This window comes from Chlorocebus sabaeus, chromosome 22 (assembly GCF_047675955.1).
Source record: "Chlorocebus sabaeus isolate Y175 chromosome 22, mChlSab1.0.hap1, whole genome shotgun sequence".
Taxonomy (NCBI): Eukaryota; Metazoa; Chordata; class Mammalia; order Primates; family Cercopithecidae; genus Chlorocebus; species Chlorocebus sabaeus.
Window position 1 is genome coordinate 30,942,098 of NC_132925.1, and position 19,844 is coordinate 30,961,941.

The window sequence follows — 19,844 nt, forward strand, 5'->3', positions numbered from 1 at the left end:
AAAGGTTGGGTGCTTTTATTTTTGTTTCTTAAGCCATGTAAGCATATTATCTTTATCCTTCAGTGCTGAATTAAAGTACTATCAACTCTAAAAGATTTTACAGATTATTTTACCACTACTATCAACTCTAAAAGATTTTATAGATTATTTTACCACTCACTGCACTCGAGATTGCAAAACAAAATTATTCTATCTATTCTTTGGTGTTGATTTGCTTCTTTCTGCTTTTTTTTTTATTGTTCTTATTCCCTGTGTAATAATTTATCAATCTTCTATGTACTTACATAATTGAAAATAGAGACTATGTTTTATTTACTTCTATATCTCAGCAACACCAGCAAAGCAGAGTATGGCAAATAGTGGGCTCCTAGTAATTGAATGAAGGAATAAGTGAATAAACTTTTTGAAAATCTACTTAGCCTAAACTGTAGTAGTTGAGACCTAGGTTTACTTGACTTTTTAATCTTCTTTTTTTTTTTTTTTGAGACAGTGTCTCACTCTGTCACCCAGGCTAGAGTGCAGTGGTGCCATCTTGCCTCACTGCAACCTCTCCTTCCTGGGTTCAAGTGATTCTCCTGCCTCAGCGTCCCAAGTAGCTGGGATTACAGGCACCCACCACCATATCAAACTAATTTTTGTATTTTTATTAGAGACAAGGTTTCACCATGGTGGCCAGGCTGGTCTCGAACTCCTGACCTCAAGTGATGTGCTTGCCTCGGCCTCCCAAAGTGCTGAGATTACAGGTGTGAGCCACTGTGCCCGGCCTTATCCTCTTACTTTAATAAAAAACAAAAACAACAACAACAACAAAAAAACACCTTAAGCTTTAAAAACACTTATTTGTTATTTTTTTTATTTTTTTATTTTTTGGTATCCTCTGGTTAGAAAAGTGATTTTTAGCAGTGTGCTTAGTTCCATTACGGTGAATGGCTTTAGAGTTCTCATAGTGGGACCCTACATGATTTAGAGCAATATGTATACTAGGTATAGGACCTCTTAGCCAAATTAGTGTAAATACTGTTTAAAAGACTTATTATTGATACCACATGGTGTCTTGGTCTTTATTGTCACAGATGCCCACCTTACACATGAAATTATTTTATAAGAAGACCCATTTTGCTGCTTTAGAAACTATCTTTGGATGGAGCACAGTGTCTGTTTGCATTAGCATTAAATGATGCTCTATAAATGTGTTATAGAGGGTGCTAAAACATTACGTATTTAAGTAGGATGACTGCATAAAGAAAATTGTAGATATGTCATGAATAGATCTCTGATTCAATGAGAATTTTAATTTACTTGATACTGTATGTATGTCTTCAAATAGTATGTTTTTCTAACTTCCAGTTTTCTGAATAAAACTTTTTTAATTATATTTTTTCTCTGCTTTTCTGCTGTTTTATTATGTTAGCAGTGCCACTCTTACATGGACTGCTATTTTGGAAGAATGGGTGTTCTTAATGGCCTTTATTAGTTCATCTTTATTAAAATGAAAATTTGTTACTTTTTTTATACTTTCATACTGAATTTTGTCTAAAAGATGCTTTTTTATTTTGACTAGTATCTCAAACATATAATGTCTCATTTTAACTAGCTGTCAATAAATGTAGTCTGAAGATATTTAAAATAATTTTATGCATTTTAAAATCTAGGTTGGATGGACAATGGCCTGATGGTTTATTGGCTTCAGACAATACTCTTCATTTTGTCCATCCATTGACTTTCAACTATTCTGGTGTTTATATCTGTAAAGTGACCAATTCCCTTGGTCAAAGAAGTGACCAAAAAGTCATCTACATTTCAGGTAAGTTACTCTCTGCTTACAAAATGAGTTATTTAAAATATTTCTGAATAATCATAATAACAATATGCTGCAATTATTTATACTTGTAAAGATAACAGTTCCTCAGAGTGAAGTTTTTCCAAATAATCTAAAAGGAATATGATAAAATAACCTTATCCTGAGATAGGTATGTAATGTGACATCCCTTATTAAAATATCAGTATCTATGCAACAAGTATATATACATTTTGATGCCTGTACATATAGTTAATTTTTCAGTTCAACAGTACTATTTCTCTAATACATGTATGACTTTCTAGATTATTTTATCTTTACACTAAGAACAAATAGTGATTTTTTTTTCTTTTGCTTTGATGGCCACTTTGTACACAGTTGTTTAATAAAATGGAATATTAAATTTGAGACTTGGCTTGTGAAATAACATTGTTTCCCACTTAATATGGGACTATACCATATTGTGTTACCAAGAGGTGAAATAGGAATGCTACTTAAAATGTGTTAATGAAATAAAATGTATGATGTCCTTCAACCACTGATAGCTTAGATTTTTCACATTCTGTTTGTGTCACTGTGGATATTTTTGTTAATTTGGCTGAGTATAAATTTTGGCATTCATAAAATAGCTAAAAATACATCTTTTCCTGGTTGTGGCTGCAAGTAATAAATTATCAATTGAATGCTTATTTATAAAAATTCAATAAAATATTTTGAGCATCTCCTTACTGATTACAAGAATGTAGCCATCTTCATGTCTAACAAATGGAAAATTAAGAGGGAAAAGGTAGAGAACCTAAGAAACACAGGTTTGTGTAGTAGTTATGGAATAAATAGTTAAGGGTTTTACCTTTGTTCAAATCTAAAACTAGATAAATTAGAGGTTTTGGCGAAATTTTGTGCTTCCTTAAGTGTTATATTCTCCATCCTTGTGTGATCAGTCTAAGAACAGTACCATGTATTAATGTGTTATTGTCTTACAGCACTCACCACAGTTTTTAGTTGTTTGCTCATTTCCTTGCTTATTATTTATCTTCACAATTCAGCAGTTTGTGCTTGCTTTATTCATGACTGTATACTCAGCAGTGAGCATTGTGCCTGGCACATTATAGAGGTGCAAACTTTTTTTTTTTTTTGCGTGACTCTAACAAGAAGCTTAGAACTGTATACATCCCTAGCCCTTTCTGCAGTTATCAGTGCTTTGGTGGAAATCTGTATTTTTTTTTTTTTTTTTTGAGACATGGTCTCGCTCTGTCGCCCAGACTGGAGTGAGTGCAGTGGTGTGATCTCAGCTCACTGCAACCTCTGCCTCCCAGGCTCAAGCAATTCTTCACCTCAGCCTCCAGTAGCTGAGACTACAGGTCTCAGCTGGGCACCACTATGCCCAGCTAATTTTTGTATTTTTTGTAGAGATGGGGGTGGTCTCTCTATGTTGTCCAGGCTGGTCTTGAACTTCTGAGCTCAAGTGATCTGTCCACCTCTACCTCCTAAAGTGCTGGGATTACAAGCGTGAGCTACTATGCCTGGCTGGAAATCTGAATGAGGTTACATATTAGTAGATTACTCTCTCTCTCTTTAATTAGAGAATAAGCCAGGGAAATGCATAGTTAAAATATACTTAAGGACTGTTTATTTTGTGTTTCTGTTGTACAATTTGGTGTGGGTTATTACTTGTAAACCTTAGACTCAATATGTCTATGTAATCATTTAAATATCAAGTCTTGGCTGGGCGTGTTGGCTCACACCTATAATTCCAGCACTTTGGGAGGCTGAGGCAGGCAGATCACCTGAGGTCAGGAGCTTGAGATCAGCCTGGCCACAACGGTGAAAACCTGTTTCTACTGAAAATACAAAAATTAGCCAGCAAGGTGGTATGCACCTGTGATCCCAGCTACTCAGGAGTCTAAGGCAGGAGAATCGCTTGAACCTGGGAGGCAGAGGTTGCACTGAGCCCAGATCGTACCATGCATGACAGAGCGAAACTGTCTCAAAAAAAAAAAAAAAATTAAAAATAAATTAATAAATATCCAGACTCATTTTGGATGCTTTTGTATGTACTGATTTAATTAATGGTATCCTAGATTTATGCTCTTTTATCATTCTGAGTTCAGTGTTAAGTACTCCTGACTTGTGTGTCCAGTTGCCTATTAATGATCATTAACTCTATGTAGTAGTTTAATAGGTATTTACAACTTAACATACTCAAAACAGAGGTCCTGATGTTTCTCTTGCTCCTTGATACCAAACATATTTCTGTACCCATCTTCCTTCTTTCAGTTACTGGTACTTCTTTCCTCACATTTGTTCAGGATACAACCCTTGATAGTTATTCTTGATTTTGCTTTTTCTCTCACACCCTAGTTAATTCATTAACAAATCAATACCAGCTCTTCCATTATGTTAAATGCAGAATCTTACCAGTTCTTCAACTCTTCTACTACTGCTACTACACACTAGTCTAAGCCATAAGCCACTCTTACTTCACTATTACAATAACCATTTAATCTCCCTACTTTGCCTGTGTCCCCCTTCAGTTTGTCAGCAAATGAACAGCTAGGGTGGTTCTTTTAAAGGACATGTCAGCTCTTGTCACTCCTCTCCTCAAAACCTTCCATGGGCTTCCCATTTAACCCACAATGAAAACCAAATCCTTACAGTTGGACTTACAAGACTCCATACAAGCCCTCCTTCCAGATGATCTCTCTAACTTCATTTCTTACATGTTTTGCTCATTGGATGAGTCACTACTGGACTCCTTGCTGTTCTTCGAACATAGTAGGCACATTCCTACCTCAGAGTCTTTTACAGTAACTGATTTCACTGCCTGGAATGCTTTTACCAGGGATCATCTGAGTTCTTTACCTCATTTCTTAAGGCCTTCACCTTCACCTTTTTCAGCGAGGTCTGTCTTCATGATTATATTTGAAATAAAATACCCTCCCTTCTCACCCCTTTACTACTATTGGTCCCCTTCTTTTTCTTTTTAGCACGTATTGCCATGTAAATTTTATTGTTTTGTATATGCTTCTCTGTTTTTACCCTCAGAACATAAGTCTAAACATAAAGCCTGCTTTAATTACTGCCATATTTCCATTATCTACAATGATGTTTAGCATATGATAGGTGTTCAATAAAGTTTTGTTGCATGAATGAATAAATTTGAGAATAAAACAATCAGGAATCAATTTACAAATCCAGAGTCTGCTTTTATGTAACTTAAAAAGGGAACTCAAATTTTGAGTAAATATGAACAAAATCACAGTTTCAGCACTTTCGAAGAAGTGGCATTATATGACATAATTTTTGGGGGGTTTTTTTTGGAGACAGAGGCTTGCTCTGTTGCCCAGGCTGGAGAACCGTGGTGCTGTCTTGGCTCAACTGCCACCTCTGCCTCCCGGATTCAAGCGGTTCTCCTGCCTCAGCCTCCCGAGTAGCTGGAACTACAGGCACATGCTGCCATGCTCGACTAATTTTTTGTATTTTGGTAGAGATGGGGTTTCACCGTGTTGCCCAGGCTGGTCTTGAACTGCTGAGCTCAGGTAATCCACCGGCCTCAGGCTCCCAGTGTGCTAGGATTACAGATGTGAGCCACCGTGCCCAGCAGAGAATTTATTGTTTTATTTATTTATTTATTTTTGGGGACAGAATCTCATTGTGTCGCCCAGACTGGAGTGCAGTGGCGCGATCTCGGCTTACAGCAAGCTCTCCCTCCCGGGTTCATGCCATTCTCCTGCCTCAGCCTCCCGAGTAGCTGGGACCACAGGCGCCCGCCACCACACCCGGCTAATTTTTTGTATTTTTAGTAGAGACGGGGTTTCACCGTGTTAGCCAGGATGGTTTCGATCTCCTGACCTCATGATCCCCCTGCCTTGGCCTCCCAAAGTGCTGGGATTACAGGCATAAGCCACCGTGCCCAGCCAAGAATTTTTTTTTTTTTAGTAATCAATAGTTAGACTTCACTTTTCTATCCAGAGTCTGTAATACAGCATACTATGCTGAGATTAGTTAACTCATCTAACAACTGCTTGAAGTATGTCAGGTGCCCTAGGTATAATGCTGCCTTTCCAGAATGACTGTTTTACTAAAAAGAATGACTTCTTACTACAAGAGTAAGGAGCCACAATTCACAAAATAAATGACCAATTAATCCTTTTCATTGTTGCATGTACTCATTGTCCTCTAGGAAAAAAATTTTACCTCAGTATTAAAATAGATATTTAAAAATTTGAGAAATTATTTTTAATATATGTTAAATAAATGCATCTTAGGACTAGAGATGAAAGTTCTGCTCAGAACAGAATAAGCAACTCTGAGGGAAATTGTTCTTAATTTTGTTACACATTTTCCCATATTGATAAATGTAAGATTTTTGGATAAGAGGTTTTTGATTTAGGATTGCACTATTCAACCTCAGTTATTAAATTGTACTCTATTATATGATAGTAATACTCTCAAGGGGTTTAGTAACTCTTTGACTAGTACTTACTACTGGAAATTGTGTTTTTCTGGTTTGCTTTTGATGTATATTTTTCCCTTAACACCTGTTACTTCTCTTTAAATTTAGAAAAGCTAATTTTGATATGTCAAATAAGTGCCACCATGTCTAAAACTCTTATTCCTGTGCAAAACTTGAATTTCAGGTCATATTGATGTTAGGATCCAAGTGTAGTATCAGACTTAAGAATTTGCTTACTTAGCAGTCCTTAAACTTTAAAATGCATTTATTTCATATATTTAAATAATCCATATGAAGTCTAAAAGAAAAATAAGCCAATTAATTTTTTTTTTTTTTTTTTTTGAGACGGAGTCTCGCTCTGTCGCCCAGGCTGGAGTGCAGTGGCCGGATCTCAGCTCACTGCAAGCTCCGCCTCCTGGGTTTACGCCATTCTCCTGCCTCAGCCTCCCGAGTAGCTGGGACTACAGGCGCCCGCCACCTCGCCCGGCTAGTTTTTGTATTTTTTAGTAGAGACGGGGTTTCACCGTGTTAGGCAGGATGGTCTCAATCTCCTGACCTCGTGATCCGCCTGTCTCGGCCTCCCAAAGTGCTGGGATTAGCCAATTAATTTTTATGACACTGAAAATATACCTTAGAAGACTGAAATATGCCTTTTATGGGGCATTACATGACTTGTTTTATGGTTTGGCAGAATTCATTAGAAAAGGAAACTTAAAGTTCTTCATTTGGGTGAGAAGAACTATGAAAGTCATTATGTCCATTATATACTCATTTATCACACAGTCAGCAAAGAGTATGAAAAATAATATCTAACTGAAAAATGAGGAGTGCTTTTGGGAAGGATTTAACATCATGATATGGTGATTAAAAATAATCCTGCCTTATAATAATTGTGACTCTCATTGTAAATTAGAAAACAGAAGAAATATTTTGCATGCATTGTCATATTTCCATTGCTTAAAATGCAAAATAATGAAGTACTAAATGTCCTTTCTTTCATAGAATGACATTACTAGTGAGGCTCAGTTTTGTTTTGTTTTTTTTTAACATTGATTAAGGAGTGGGATGGTGGGTTGAAACATTTCTAGAACCATGAACAAAAATAAGATTTTAAAATGATCCTTTTGGTTAGATTTTTCTCAAAGCCGTATTTTGTTAAATCTGAGTGAAATGGACAATAGATGACCATTTGTGTTCATATAAAGAAATTTGCAAGTAGAAGTAATAAATGTCAGGGTTTCATTATTTAGGATACTTGGTAAAAAGGTGTCTTATTAGGTGAGAGCTCAAGTATAGTCACTGTTCTGAAAAAAACTAGCATATAAAGAACCATGAAAAACTTTAAAACTCTACTGGCAGAAAAGCAAATTATAAATAATTAGATTTTTACTTTAAATATGCTGATGCCAGTTTATTGTAATTTTTTTTCTTTGCGAATCATTATAAGGATGACATTCAATACATTAAAGTTGACTTTCCCAGTACTCCTGCTTCCTCAGAAAATACATGAATTGTCTTACAAATGATTTCATTTTTAGTCTATATTTTTAATGTTCTAATGCTGTGAAGTTGAATGATGTGAGACTTTACTACTTTTATACTAGATATGATCCTTCAATTCTACACTTGTTTTCTTGAGATTGAATTTGTTCCATTAGTGAATGTTTTCATAAATTAAAACTTCCTTGATTCACTTAAATATACTCTGATAACTCATATTCATCTCAAAGTACTTGACAGGGTTACCGGTTATAAATTTAAACTCATAGAAAATTAGTTATATTGTACTTACTAAATTTTATACTGTACTTGCTAAATTTTTACCACATTCTATACATATGGCATTCCGTGATGAAACCTGTTCAGTAAGTATTTTTCTTTAGCTTGTAATATTAGAATAACTTACCCCATGTAGATTTAGTATTTTTCTAACAATCATTTTTTAAAGCTTTATCAGTATCACTCATTTAAAAATTAATTATAGGAGATTACCATTTGGGTCATTTATTTCTTTCACTGTGAAGGAAACAATATTTTTAAACTTATCCTTTCTTCAAACTCTACAGTTTTGTGTTACATGACCTATAAATACTACTTAATTGATAATTAACCAGTCTTTAATTTTTGCTATTTATGTTTAGTTGCTTTTTAATATTACTGGCTATTTACTCTGTTATCTAATGTCGATACACAGGTTCATTTGCATCTAATATTTAAGTATTATTAGAATGTTCTCTCTAAAATATTAGCTGTTCTTTTTGAGACTCCATCCTAAAGTAGTGACATTAAATTTTGCAGATATAGTTGAAGTTTTTAAATTTCTGAATGTTTAGATAACTTGCTCATAGGTTGTTAGACATGGCGATGATATTTTAATTACTTTATAACATATTTTTACTTTGTCTATTAGTCTCATTTGGTAATAGCCTATCAGGCTAACATAAGTTTAAGCATATGCTTTTTTATTTTTTTTAATTACTAAATAATAGTATTTACTATCTATCTCCTTCCAAAAATTTTGAGCTTTTTTATTTAAAGAAAATATTTTTGAGAGAATTATTAATCCAACAGCTTATACTATGCCCACTTAACAAGAGTCTATAGTTTTTCATTCTTTTAAAGATATGCTCAGCTCTTATAAAAATGAACCATATTATTGGTAGGTAAAATGGATATTGAGAAAAACTATTTTTTTTATTCTTTTTATTTTCTTGAGCTACTGGCTAAGAAAATGTACATTTGAATTATTTGATTTACTTTTTAGTTATAGTAATTATTAAACTGGCTATGTAATAGGACACTTAAGTAATACTCTTCATTAAAAAAAAAAGTACCTCTTTTCTAGAGTACAATATCACTCATAAACTTGGAATGGAAGAATTACAACATAGGTTTACACCATAGGTTTTATTCCTTTCTCTTTATTGGTGACTGACTAAATGTCAGTTTTGTTTTCTTTTTAAATAGATAAGTACCACTACATTCTAATCTTAATCAAATTAAGAATGAAAAACTATTGTTGCTATGAATATATATTCATTAACTGTGCTGTCTTGTCAACTTGCTGCTGAATCAGCCTGCATTGACATTCTTTGCCTTTCTGTGTCTTCTCTGTCTTTACTGTTTCCATTAGATCCTCCTACTACTACCACCCTTCAGCCTACAATTCAGTGGCATCCCTCAACTGCTGACATCGAGGATCTAGCAACAGAACCTAAAAAATTGCCCTTCCCATTGTCAACTTTGGCAACAATTAAGGATGACACAATTGCCACGATCATTGCTAGTGTAGTGGGTGGGGCTCTCTTCATAGTACTTGTAAGTGTTTTGGCTGGAATATTCTGCTATAGGAGAAGACGGACGTTTCGTGGAGACTACTTTGCCAAGAACTACATTCCACCATCAGATATGCAAAAAGAATCACAAATAGATGTTCTTCAACAAGATGAGCTTGATTCTTACCCAGATAGTGTAAAAAAAGAAAACAAAAATCCAGTGAACAATCTAATACGTAAAGACTATATAGAAGAGCCTGAAAAAACTCAGTGGAACAATGTAGAAAATCTCAATAGGTTTGAAAGACCAATGGATTATTATGAAGATCTAAAAATGGGAATGAAGTTCGTCAGTGATGAACATTATGATGAAAATGAAGATGACTTAGTTTCACATGTAGATGGTTCCGTAATTTCCAGGAGGGAGTGGTATGTTTAGCAACCACTGAATGTGACCTGACTATGTACAATGTTCATTCATACTAGTTGATCATTTTCAGATTGTTCATACTTTTTCTTGAGGAAGAATAAGCTTTTTCAAGTTGATTTTCAAGCTTTTTATATTCTTATCTGACAAATGAAAATGTAAAATCTGAGTTCAGTGTATCTAAGCTGCTTTACAATTTTTTTTCAATGCTGTACTACTGTCTCAAGATTTAAATTTTAATGCAGAGTACTTTATTGGTGTGAGGCACACAGGTAAGAAGAAATGTCAACATTAAATGTATGATTTATTTGGTACAAAAATTTTTAAAAAAGGGAACTACCTTGACATTGTGTATTAAATGTTTACCTAAGACAATAATCTCAAGTATGTTTGTTTAACATATACCTCTAAAAATTTATCACCACTCAATGACACTGCATCAAAATTGACTATAAAACTAATTCAAGAAATATTTATATATATTTTTTAATATACAAAAAATATTTAGCCTGATGGAATGGCTTTCCTTTTCAAACATTATTTTCTAAGTTTCTATACAAATGAAATCTTTACCTCTGCATATTAATGAGCCTTGCCATAATTACTGTAGAGTGGCTTTTCAAAGATATTTTGTTGCACTAAAACTGTGGTAGTAAACTCAGTGAACATGATGTGTGGAAGAGCATAATTAGCTGGTCAATATTTTTGTCCAAAATACCTACAAGAGTAATAAAATACATGCCTTTCAAACGTGATAATTATTAGTTTTTTTTTCCTTTCTGGAAAACAATTCTTATATTGTCATGTGAACATGGATTTTGGCACATTAGCAGTAGCCTTATTTTAATGCTTTATGTCCTAAACATACTAATAGAAATGAAAAGATGCAGAGAGAACATTTCAGAATACTGAGGTACTAGTTTTAGAAATGAGACATTTCAGCCAACAATCTATAGAAAGAATTTTCTGGACCATCTTGTTTTACTTATTTAATGTTGATGTTCAAACGGGTAAATGTATACAAAGAAAATTTTAGAGTAAACTTGGAAACATTGGATTTAACTAGAAAAATCTAAAGTATAGAATCAGTTGGTAACATTTGCTAATGGATATTGGCATTCATCTCCTTTTTCCTCCTAAGTTTATGTATGTATTTTAAGATTTTTGTTTTTACAATTAAAACTGGAAACATGAGGTTTTTTGTTTTTGTTTATTACATAATTATGTATATTCCTTCTGAATCTTTTATCTTTTGAGAAAGAAATGTTACCTAAACTTCAAATGTGCTTTTTGTTTGTAAGGTAATTAAATTGCTTCTACAGTGGAGTCTTACAAAATTATAATAATGACAACTATTTTGAAGCTGAAAGGATATGTTTTTCTATTGATAAGTCATTTGAAAAAGTGACTACGTTGCCAGTGCAATGAAGTGGAAGTTAGTAGGAGAATCATAAATATATTATTTTGTTAATAAAAAGGCAAAGTAGTAGGTACTTTTTAAACCCTCCCAACCAGCCCTTTCTCAATATTCATCAAATCTAAAACATTTAGGGGGCAAAATTCTAACATGTTCATAGTATCTTGCAAATAGTGGAAGCCTTATTCTGAAGGATTATAAACTAGTTTTATTCATTATAACTAGCACTATTTTGTGGAAATTAGAAACCTATTTTATTTCTCTTCCCAAAAGTAATACTTAGTATAAGACTGTAGTATCAGGTTAAGGATACAGGTAAATAAAGTTCACTTATATCTTCTTACAAATGTCTGGGTTTTAATATGGTTAATCACTTATATACAAATACTACAGCTTTTTAGTACAAGTTTTTGGAAGAGAACTTTTTGATAAAACACTGTTATTGACGTAAGTTTATTTTTAATTTAAATATCATTGATGAGGTGGCCAGAAGAAAGATGGGTCTAAAATTTCTTCCCATGAAAGATGTAAAACTATGACTTTTTTTTAAAATCAAAATTTAGTCTTTTAAAAATAATGGTTTGAAATACTGTATGGATCTGAACAGAATAATCACATTTAGGATTCTATATAAATCTGAACTGGAGTATACATCTGAAGGAATTTAGCAATGTATTTTAAGAAATATATTTCAAAAATATAAATACTGGTTATGAACTTCCTGTTACATTGTGGTTGTGTGTGTGATTGGGTTTTTTTGTTTGTTTGTTTCTTTTGTTTTTTTGGCGGGAGAGTGTGACCTGGAAAACCACAAGTGAGTATTTGACATATTCTGTATCCTTAATCCAATCATTTGGCAAACTAGAAGGTTTCTGTGTTAGAAGAATCTGATACTAGTGCTTAACACTTTGGGAAGCATTGCACTGTTGTTTATTAGAACTTTATGTATATTTACTGTACATAGAGACTTGTTTGAAAACATGAATAGTCATTAAATAAACATATTGCTAAATTAGTTTTTGAATTCCAGTGATATTCATAGCTATTTGACAGGTATATATGAAAGTTCTACTATCTTGAAAAAATATATATTTGTACTATTTTTTGCCCTATTTATATTTATTTCTTTCATATGGTTTGAACTGTTTTTGCATTTTTGTAAATTCACTTGAGAGTTTTCTTTCATACTGGTTAAAATATTTCAATAATATAATGAAGATGAATGCAACTCTTATTTTTTCTGCCATTTTTATTAAAATACATTGAAACTAAAGTAGGCTAGGGGTTAACTTTAAAATTGATATTTGAGAAGTGCTTTAGAGTTGAAAGATTTAGTATTTTACCATGTGCCTAGTAGGGTTCTATTTGCTAAGTCTAATATTAAGGAAACTATTAAGGTTTTTCGGTAGTAAGTGTTGCTTCTAATAGCCATATACAGGAAAGTTTTATAAGATAACCCATGGCTAAATATTTTGCATTAAGGAACTGTAGGAGTACAGTATATAAGTACAGAAATAAAACAGAAATGTAGTCATTTTAAATGTGAAAACATCTGATTTGAGTTTGTTTTGATAAATACTGCTAAAACACAGTATATGAACAACTAAGAAGTTTATGTATGAAAGTAATCACTGTAAAATATAAGAAAGGAATAAATGGTACCCAATTTGAATTTTTAATTCTAATAGGGGAGTAGATTGTAGATTGAATTGTCTTTCCTGTTTACTTGTTAATTAGAAAATGCATCCTTCATAAACAGCTCCTTTCTCAAATTTTTCGTATATTGTGTTTGGGTTTGGGTTTGGGTTTTAGTTTGTACCAGCGCTAAGTTTTGGTTTGGTTTTGTTTGGTGGTTTTTTTATTTTGTTTTGTTTTGTTTTGTTTGTTTCTTTTTTAACCAACCTGTGTATTAGGTGCTAGCCCCAGTAGCCATGCAAGAAATCTTTAAATAAAAGTTTAAAAAGTTATTTAGAGGCATATTTCTGTAATAAGTTCATTGCTCTGTGTTACCTTCTTTGTCCTCATTATATTTACTAAATGTGTGTATGTGTATGTTTGTATAATGATCATTATATTTGTGAAAGTGTGTGTGTGTGTAACCTAGTTTATTTTAATTATCAAAGTGTAATTAAAATGATTTGTGGGCATCAGAAACCTGTTTTCCCTTCCTAAAACAAGACTGTAATATCAGGTTGAGGATAGTTGGCATGTGGGCCACTGTACAATTTTGTCCTTTTTTGTTTTGTTTTTTGTTTTTAGGTGGTTGGGTTTTTTTCCTCCACTTTTAAGTTCAGGGGTGCATGTGCAGGTTTGTTACACAGGTAACGGGCCATGGTGGTTTACTACAAAAATCAACCCATCACTTAGGTATTAAGCCCAGCATGCGTTAACTATAATATTTGATTTTTAATTAACCATTTAATTCCCAGTCATGAATTAACGTTCTCCATAGTTATAAATTATCTCTGTAGCTGTAGCTCTTAAAACCCATTTTAGATGTTTTTGCTATTACTTTGGCATAAGTCAAATTTTATATATTGGCTTTCAATTTGGAATTAACACATTTTATAAGGTATTTCTTAAGTTGACATTTATTTTTTTTTACTTATTTTTATGAGCTACTTTGATTAGAAATGCCATTGCTTTGAATTGTTTATAATCACCTTGTGATGCATCACTTTGTTTCCTATTTCTGGCTTTTTAAACTGTATTTTTTAAACTATTTTTGACCAGGGTTTTTCTTTGATAACACACAATTAGACTGGATTGTTTTGTTCCCTTCTTGGTATCCCAATAAAAAAATTCATGCATGAAACAGTCTTTGAGGGGTTTGCACAGTAAACCAACTTGTATCTGTTTTTTTAAAATGCTTTCTGTTTATATATATATATATATATTTTTTTTCTGTTATAGTCCAGTCATCTGCTTTTTTGTGAAGTACATATATACTTTGACTTGACCACTTTGACTTGAGTAGTGTTAGGTTTTTATCAAGAGCTTGAAACCAAAATTGTTTACAAAAGCTTTGCCTTGTATTCCCTTAGGTATCATTTATTTTCTTGAACCTTCGTGACAGTTATGTTTATTTCAATTTAGAAGGATAAAACATGATTCAATTTTGGGATATATCTTGTTTCATTTGCCTTTTAGTTAGTAGCTGCTGCTTTTTCTGGCTGGTTGCTAATGAAGCTGATTGAAAGTGACCTTTTAGAGCAATGACCTTTTAGAGCAATAACTTTATAATGTAATCTTCAAAACTTGAGAATAGTTTAGAGCCTCATTTCCTTATATGCATAGTATTGCTACATAGACATAATAATGCAAGTTGTACAGTCTCAGTTACGAGAAATATCCCAGGGAAAACCTAATTGTAAAGTGACAGTTTTATCTAAAAGCCAAAAGTAGGATCTAGGTGACTTGGCCTCTCTTTAAAAAAGGAAAACCTAAACAACAACAACACAAAAACTTCTTATTATGGAAAATTATACAAAAATAGGACAGAATAATGAAATGGACCTCCATGTACTAGCTTCAGTTATCATCAATTCCTGGTCAATCTTATTCCATTTAGACCCCTACCTATATAATCCCTCCTGATTTTATTTCATCTGTAAATAAATCAGTATATAGCTCTGAAAGATAAGAACCATTTTAAAAACCACAGTATCATTATTATACCAAAAATTAATAATAATTCCCTAATATTGTATCAAGTGAGCATTCAAATTTCTAATCATATGTATTTTTCAGTTTTAATCAGGTTTTCCAAATATCCATTCATGGTGATTGATAGAAATATCTTTTACTGTGTTTACCCCCCACCCCATTTTCCCTTGCAATTTATTTCTTAAAGAAACTGCTTCATTTGTTCTAAATTTTTCTGGTTTAAAGTCTGCCATTTGCATTCCACACACAACCCTCTGTGTTTACTGTAAATTGGTAGTGAGATCTAGAGCCTTGGTTAGACTGAGGTTTAATTTGAAGGCAAGATTACATCATACATAAGTGGTGCTATGTTTTTCTATCAGAAAGCATATAATGCCTACTTTTTTGTGTGTGATATTAGCTGTCATTTGGTGCTCAATGCCTAGATCTATTAACCCTGTTCTTTTACCATATCATATACTTAGATGTCTGAATAATTGTCATGGTGTTTCCTATCAACTTCATCTATCATAACCTCACATCTTCTTCTAGTTTTTATTTCTTCTCTTCTCCAGATGAGTGAAAACTTTAAGTGTACATACCAGCTCAAAATTAGTATGTACTCCCATTATACATGAGCTACTACAGCAGTTTGTTACATGCACTATAAAATATTCAAAAATGGAAATTTTAGATATCTGATGATATATTTAACATATTAATTTTTTCTCACTAAAACTAAGATTTGGGGGAAACAGTATGATTGCATTTTATTTTAAAAGTTAACTTTTTATTACTAAAACATTTTTGGTAAAACTACATAATTGAATGTTCTTCATGCATTTTTTATTTTCAATTTTATACCTTTTGATTCAGTGATTGAAAGATCTCATATCATGGTCAGTGTATGTTGATACTTGGTTTTTAGATGTGATAACTAAAATACCACCTCAAATAGATTCAAATGGAAGAAGTACATTGTTTGGATGTTAACAGTTTTCATCCCAACCACTATTTTTAGAGTGTATCTTTATGTCCTAGATATTTGATTGTTCAGTGTCTTGCTAATCAATAACGTCTCCTTCACATTAGCTACTCTTTCAGCACATTATAGGCTTAGTGTGAGAGTGTGAGGTTTATTGTAAATGAGTAAATGTAAATATATTTTAACTGGTCTGTTGATGCATTTGATCTTTTTTTTTTTTTTTTTTTTTGGTTGACTTGTTACATCTGGTTAGATTGCCATGCAAATTTTACTTCATACTGTAGCTAACTGATAAAATTTGTGTATTAAGAGTAAGATATCTGTATTGCCAGTTATTAGTACCAGTATTATTAGTGTTATATGGGGATTTTTGGCCAATTATTTGCAGGAATGATACTAGGAATAAATACTTTCTAATATATAACATGTAGATTAGCACTGATACCTCTACAGAGTCCATGCGTCTTAGCTTTTTACCTGTCACATGGGACACTCATACAATTTGTCCTTTACATGTTTGATTACTGGCTAAATCTAGATAAGTCACTAGTTCGCTCTGCTGAGCTCTCATGAATCGTGTCACAAGACATGAAGGAACAACCAGGTGAAGCGCTGTCTACTTAATTTTGTTCTGGAACTATCCCATTTCGCTCTCCCCATAGATATAGTGGGTGCTCTGTGTGACAGGAAAACACCTGATACTTGGACAAGGGGAGCAACCAATGCCAATCCATGTATTATATACTAGTAAACAATTATTTTCATGAAATGTCTTTTTTAAAGATAAGTGGTAATATTTCTATACTTACTGGATGATATATATTTTGTGGATTCTTTGACTCTACTTTGGGGGATTTTGCTCTCTATTACCACGTAAAATTTATCCCTGCATTCCTGGCACTTAGCACAAGGCCTGACACATACTAGGTGCTTGGGGTAATTTTTTGGTTGAGAGGCTGAGGAGACTGACCTGATCCAAATAGAGCACTTTAATAAATAAGTAGTGAGACATAAATGTTTGGATGGATAGAAAAGCTAATAAGTCATATTGAGAAGATAAACATTAAAGGGGCTGTTACAATTGGAGAATGGGATTATTTATGGGGAAAAATTGGTAATACAATAATATATAGTATGGGAGCAAATCAAAGGTGGGAAGATAACTTTGTAGACCAACACATAAACCTGTGATGCCATCACTAAAGTTTTGTCAAAGGGCCTGAAGAGAAAAAATAGGGCATGTCTCAGTTTTTTTAGATGTGAATTAGGTGTACACATGTTTCAATAGCTTTACTTTAAAAAATTATTTGTTTATGAATGATTAAAAAACTTCAATTTATTATCTATAATATTTGTGTACTTTTTTCCAAAAAGTAATTAAATCATTTCTTATATCCATATCCATTTTTTTATGGTTGGTAGCTAGTTGATTTTTAAACATCTTCCCCAGAAGACATGTGCATGCTATCTTTTAATTAGATGTGGCAGTATAATCTTGTGTTGGGGAATGCTCTTTTTCTGTTTTTGGAGGTAAGTTTCCAGTGAATACGAGTTACCATTACTACTGTGATAACAGCAAGCTGGTCTTTTTAGCAATGCATGCACCAGTATTTTAATGGTAAATAGTCTATAATTTTTGTCTTGTTTTCTGCTTGTAAGCATATATTGCTCTTAGTAGAACATCTCCTTAGGTTGATGGTAATGTTTCATGTTATTCACTCAGTAAACTACCTTAGTGTTTAAAAATGCTGTGTTTATACATTTGATCACTTAATTTTTTTCCTCTGTAGTGGTTTGGTTGGAATACAGAGTTTATGTAGTATGTATGTGTTTATTTGGGCTGAGATATGCGGGAAACAGTGTTGAGGCTAAATTCTCAATTTTCGCCAAAATACTTGTTTATTTCGTCTGGAATATGTGGGAAACAGTGTTGGGGCTAAATTATCAATTTTCATCAAAATACTTGAATACAAAAGATTCAGGCACCTCCTTTGCTTTCATACTAGTTTTCATCAACTGTTAATACCCTTAAATTACCTTAAGTACTTATCTCTTTTTTTCCCCTCAATTAGAATCAGAAAACATGAAAAATATCCCATATGCATATTTAGCATAATCAATTGACCTAAATAAAGTAGATTATCTAGTTGGGAAATAGATTCATATCTAGTTTGTCCTCCATTTGCTCATTTCAGCAGCTACCAGCCTATTCTAATACTACGAAGAGGTATCGGAGAAAGAGGATACATATGATAAAGAATGAATGGAACCAGGTGAAATGAAGATGCCCAAATTAAGATAGAAGGAAGTGTTGTGATACAGTCAACTCTCACAGAATCCTAGAGCTAAAAATTTTATAAGACTAGTGTGACAAAATTGGATAGATTGTAATTAAAACGTTTAAGAAATAATACATATTTAGACAAGCATTACTTGAATATATTAAAAAATAGTATTTAAAGTTGGAAACTAAGAGATTAAAAGTCTACATTATGTTGTTTTATTACACAGCACTACCAAACCTCAGATTATTGCTGAAGTTAAATGAAAGGCTTTCTTAGAGGAGATGTATAGTTTGATAACAATTTGTAATGATCTCTAGATTGAGAATCTCAGTTTGGCCTCACTCAAAGAGTAACATGAACTTTTCAAAACCAATTTTGAAAAAATTTGTCATCAAAATAAGAACAAAAATTTAAATTCTGTACAGTTGGGCAAACATGATAGGTCGTCTTTAGCAAAAGAAAAATTTCCAAGAGAGGAAAACCTTTAGAATAATTGATGTGGAGTAAATAACGTACTTGACAATTAGTATTTTTTATTTGTGCTACTGACTAGAGATGTATGACTTTGGTCAAATGGCATAATCTTAATAGTTTTAACTGGCCTATTATTAAGGATTGAGTAAGACCATCTACTTTATGGCTGTGTTCAGTGGTTAAAGCTATAATCTATATGGTGGGAAAAATGATAATAGAGATTATCCGTAGGTCATCCCAAATCTCACATTTACAAGTGCAGAATGATATTTGGATGTACTGGATTTCAATTTTTTTTTTTATCCTAGTACATATCCAAATAGTGATAGATTAGAAAATTGAGCAACAATAGATAAACCAGGCTGGTATTAGCAAATGAAGGTCACCATGAATGATTGAGTTGTAATGTTTCAGAATCTATACATTGGAAACATTATTGAAATGAGTGACTTGCATTTACTGGTGTAAGATTTTTATCTCAAAATGAGTCTAACAAAATAAGCCATTAATAAACTCAGGATTGTTAGTATTCTAAGGACATTTTTATAATTTGAAAGAAAGTAAAACATTCTTTTTGGTAATCTAAAGTACCATGTTACCCACATTTTAATAAAAACAATTAGAAAATACTTATGTATTTATATGGGAATACTCTTATGGTAAGTAGGTGAAACATTTCAAAACCCAACAGTGCTAATTCTGTAACTTTGCTGTGTCTGGTCTGCAACAGTTATTGCAGTTATTTAAGAGTATATGTGAAGATTATGTCAATTTAAGTAAAGCTGAGACTTCTTCATTAGTCTATATTAATGTTAACAAAAACATTCTTGTCTTCCAACAAGGGGTAACAGTGGAGGCTTCTACCCTCCTCCAACCTAACTTTATTTCTCTCTCTGCTCTCTACTATTCATTGATTGAATGGTCTTGGCAGATTATTTAACTTCAGAACTGCAGTATCTTTATTTATAGAACGTTATCTCAGTATCTTTTTTTTGTTGGTAAGAAAGACAAAACTAAATCAGATGTGTGAAGGAACTTTGTAATTCACGAATCTCCACAAAATTTAGTTACTGGATTTAATA

At 32.6% G+C, this 19,844-nt stretch overlaps 1 protein-coding gene across 5 annotated transcripts in view; it reads left to right on the plus strand.

Moving 5' to 3' along the window:
- The window catches only part of NECTIN3 (nectin cell adhesion molecule 3), a 123,505-nt gene that overhangs the window by 48,470 nt on the left and 55,191 nt on the right, over window positions 1-19,844 (plus strand). For 3 of the 5 annotated variants that reach the window (XM_007985868.3, XM_007985869.3, XM_007985871.3), the window contains exon 5: window positions 1,653-1,804. In XM_007985868.3, the coding sequence (XP_007984059.1) occupies window positions 1,653-1,804 (152 nt within the window). Of the gene's footprint in view, window positions 1-1,652; window positions 1,805-9,387; window positions 12,389-19,844 lie in introns of those variants that run through there. The other 2 variants (XR_005242002.2, XM_007985867.3) reach the window with 2 other exon arrangements.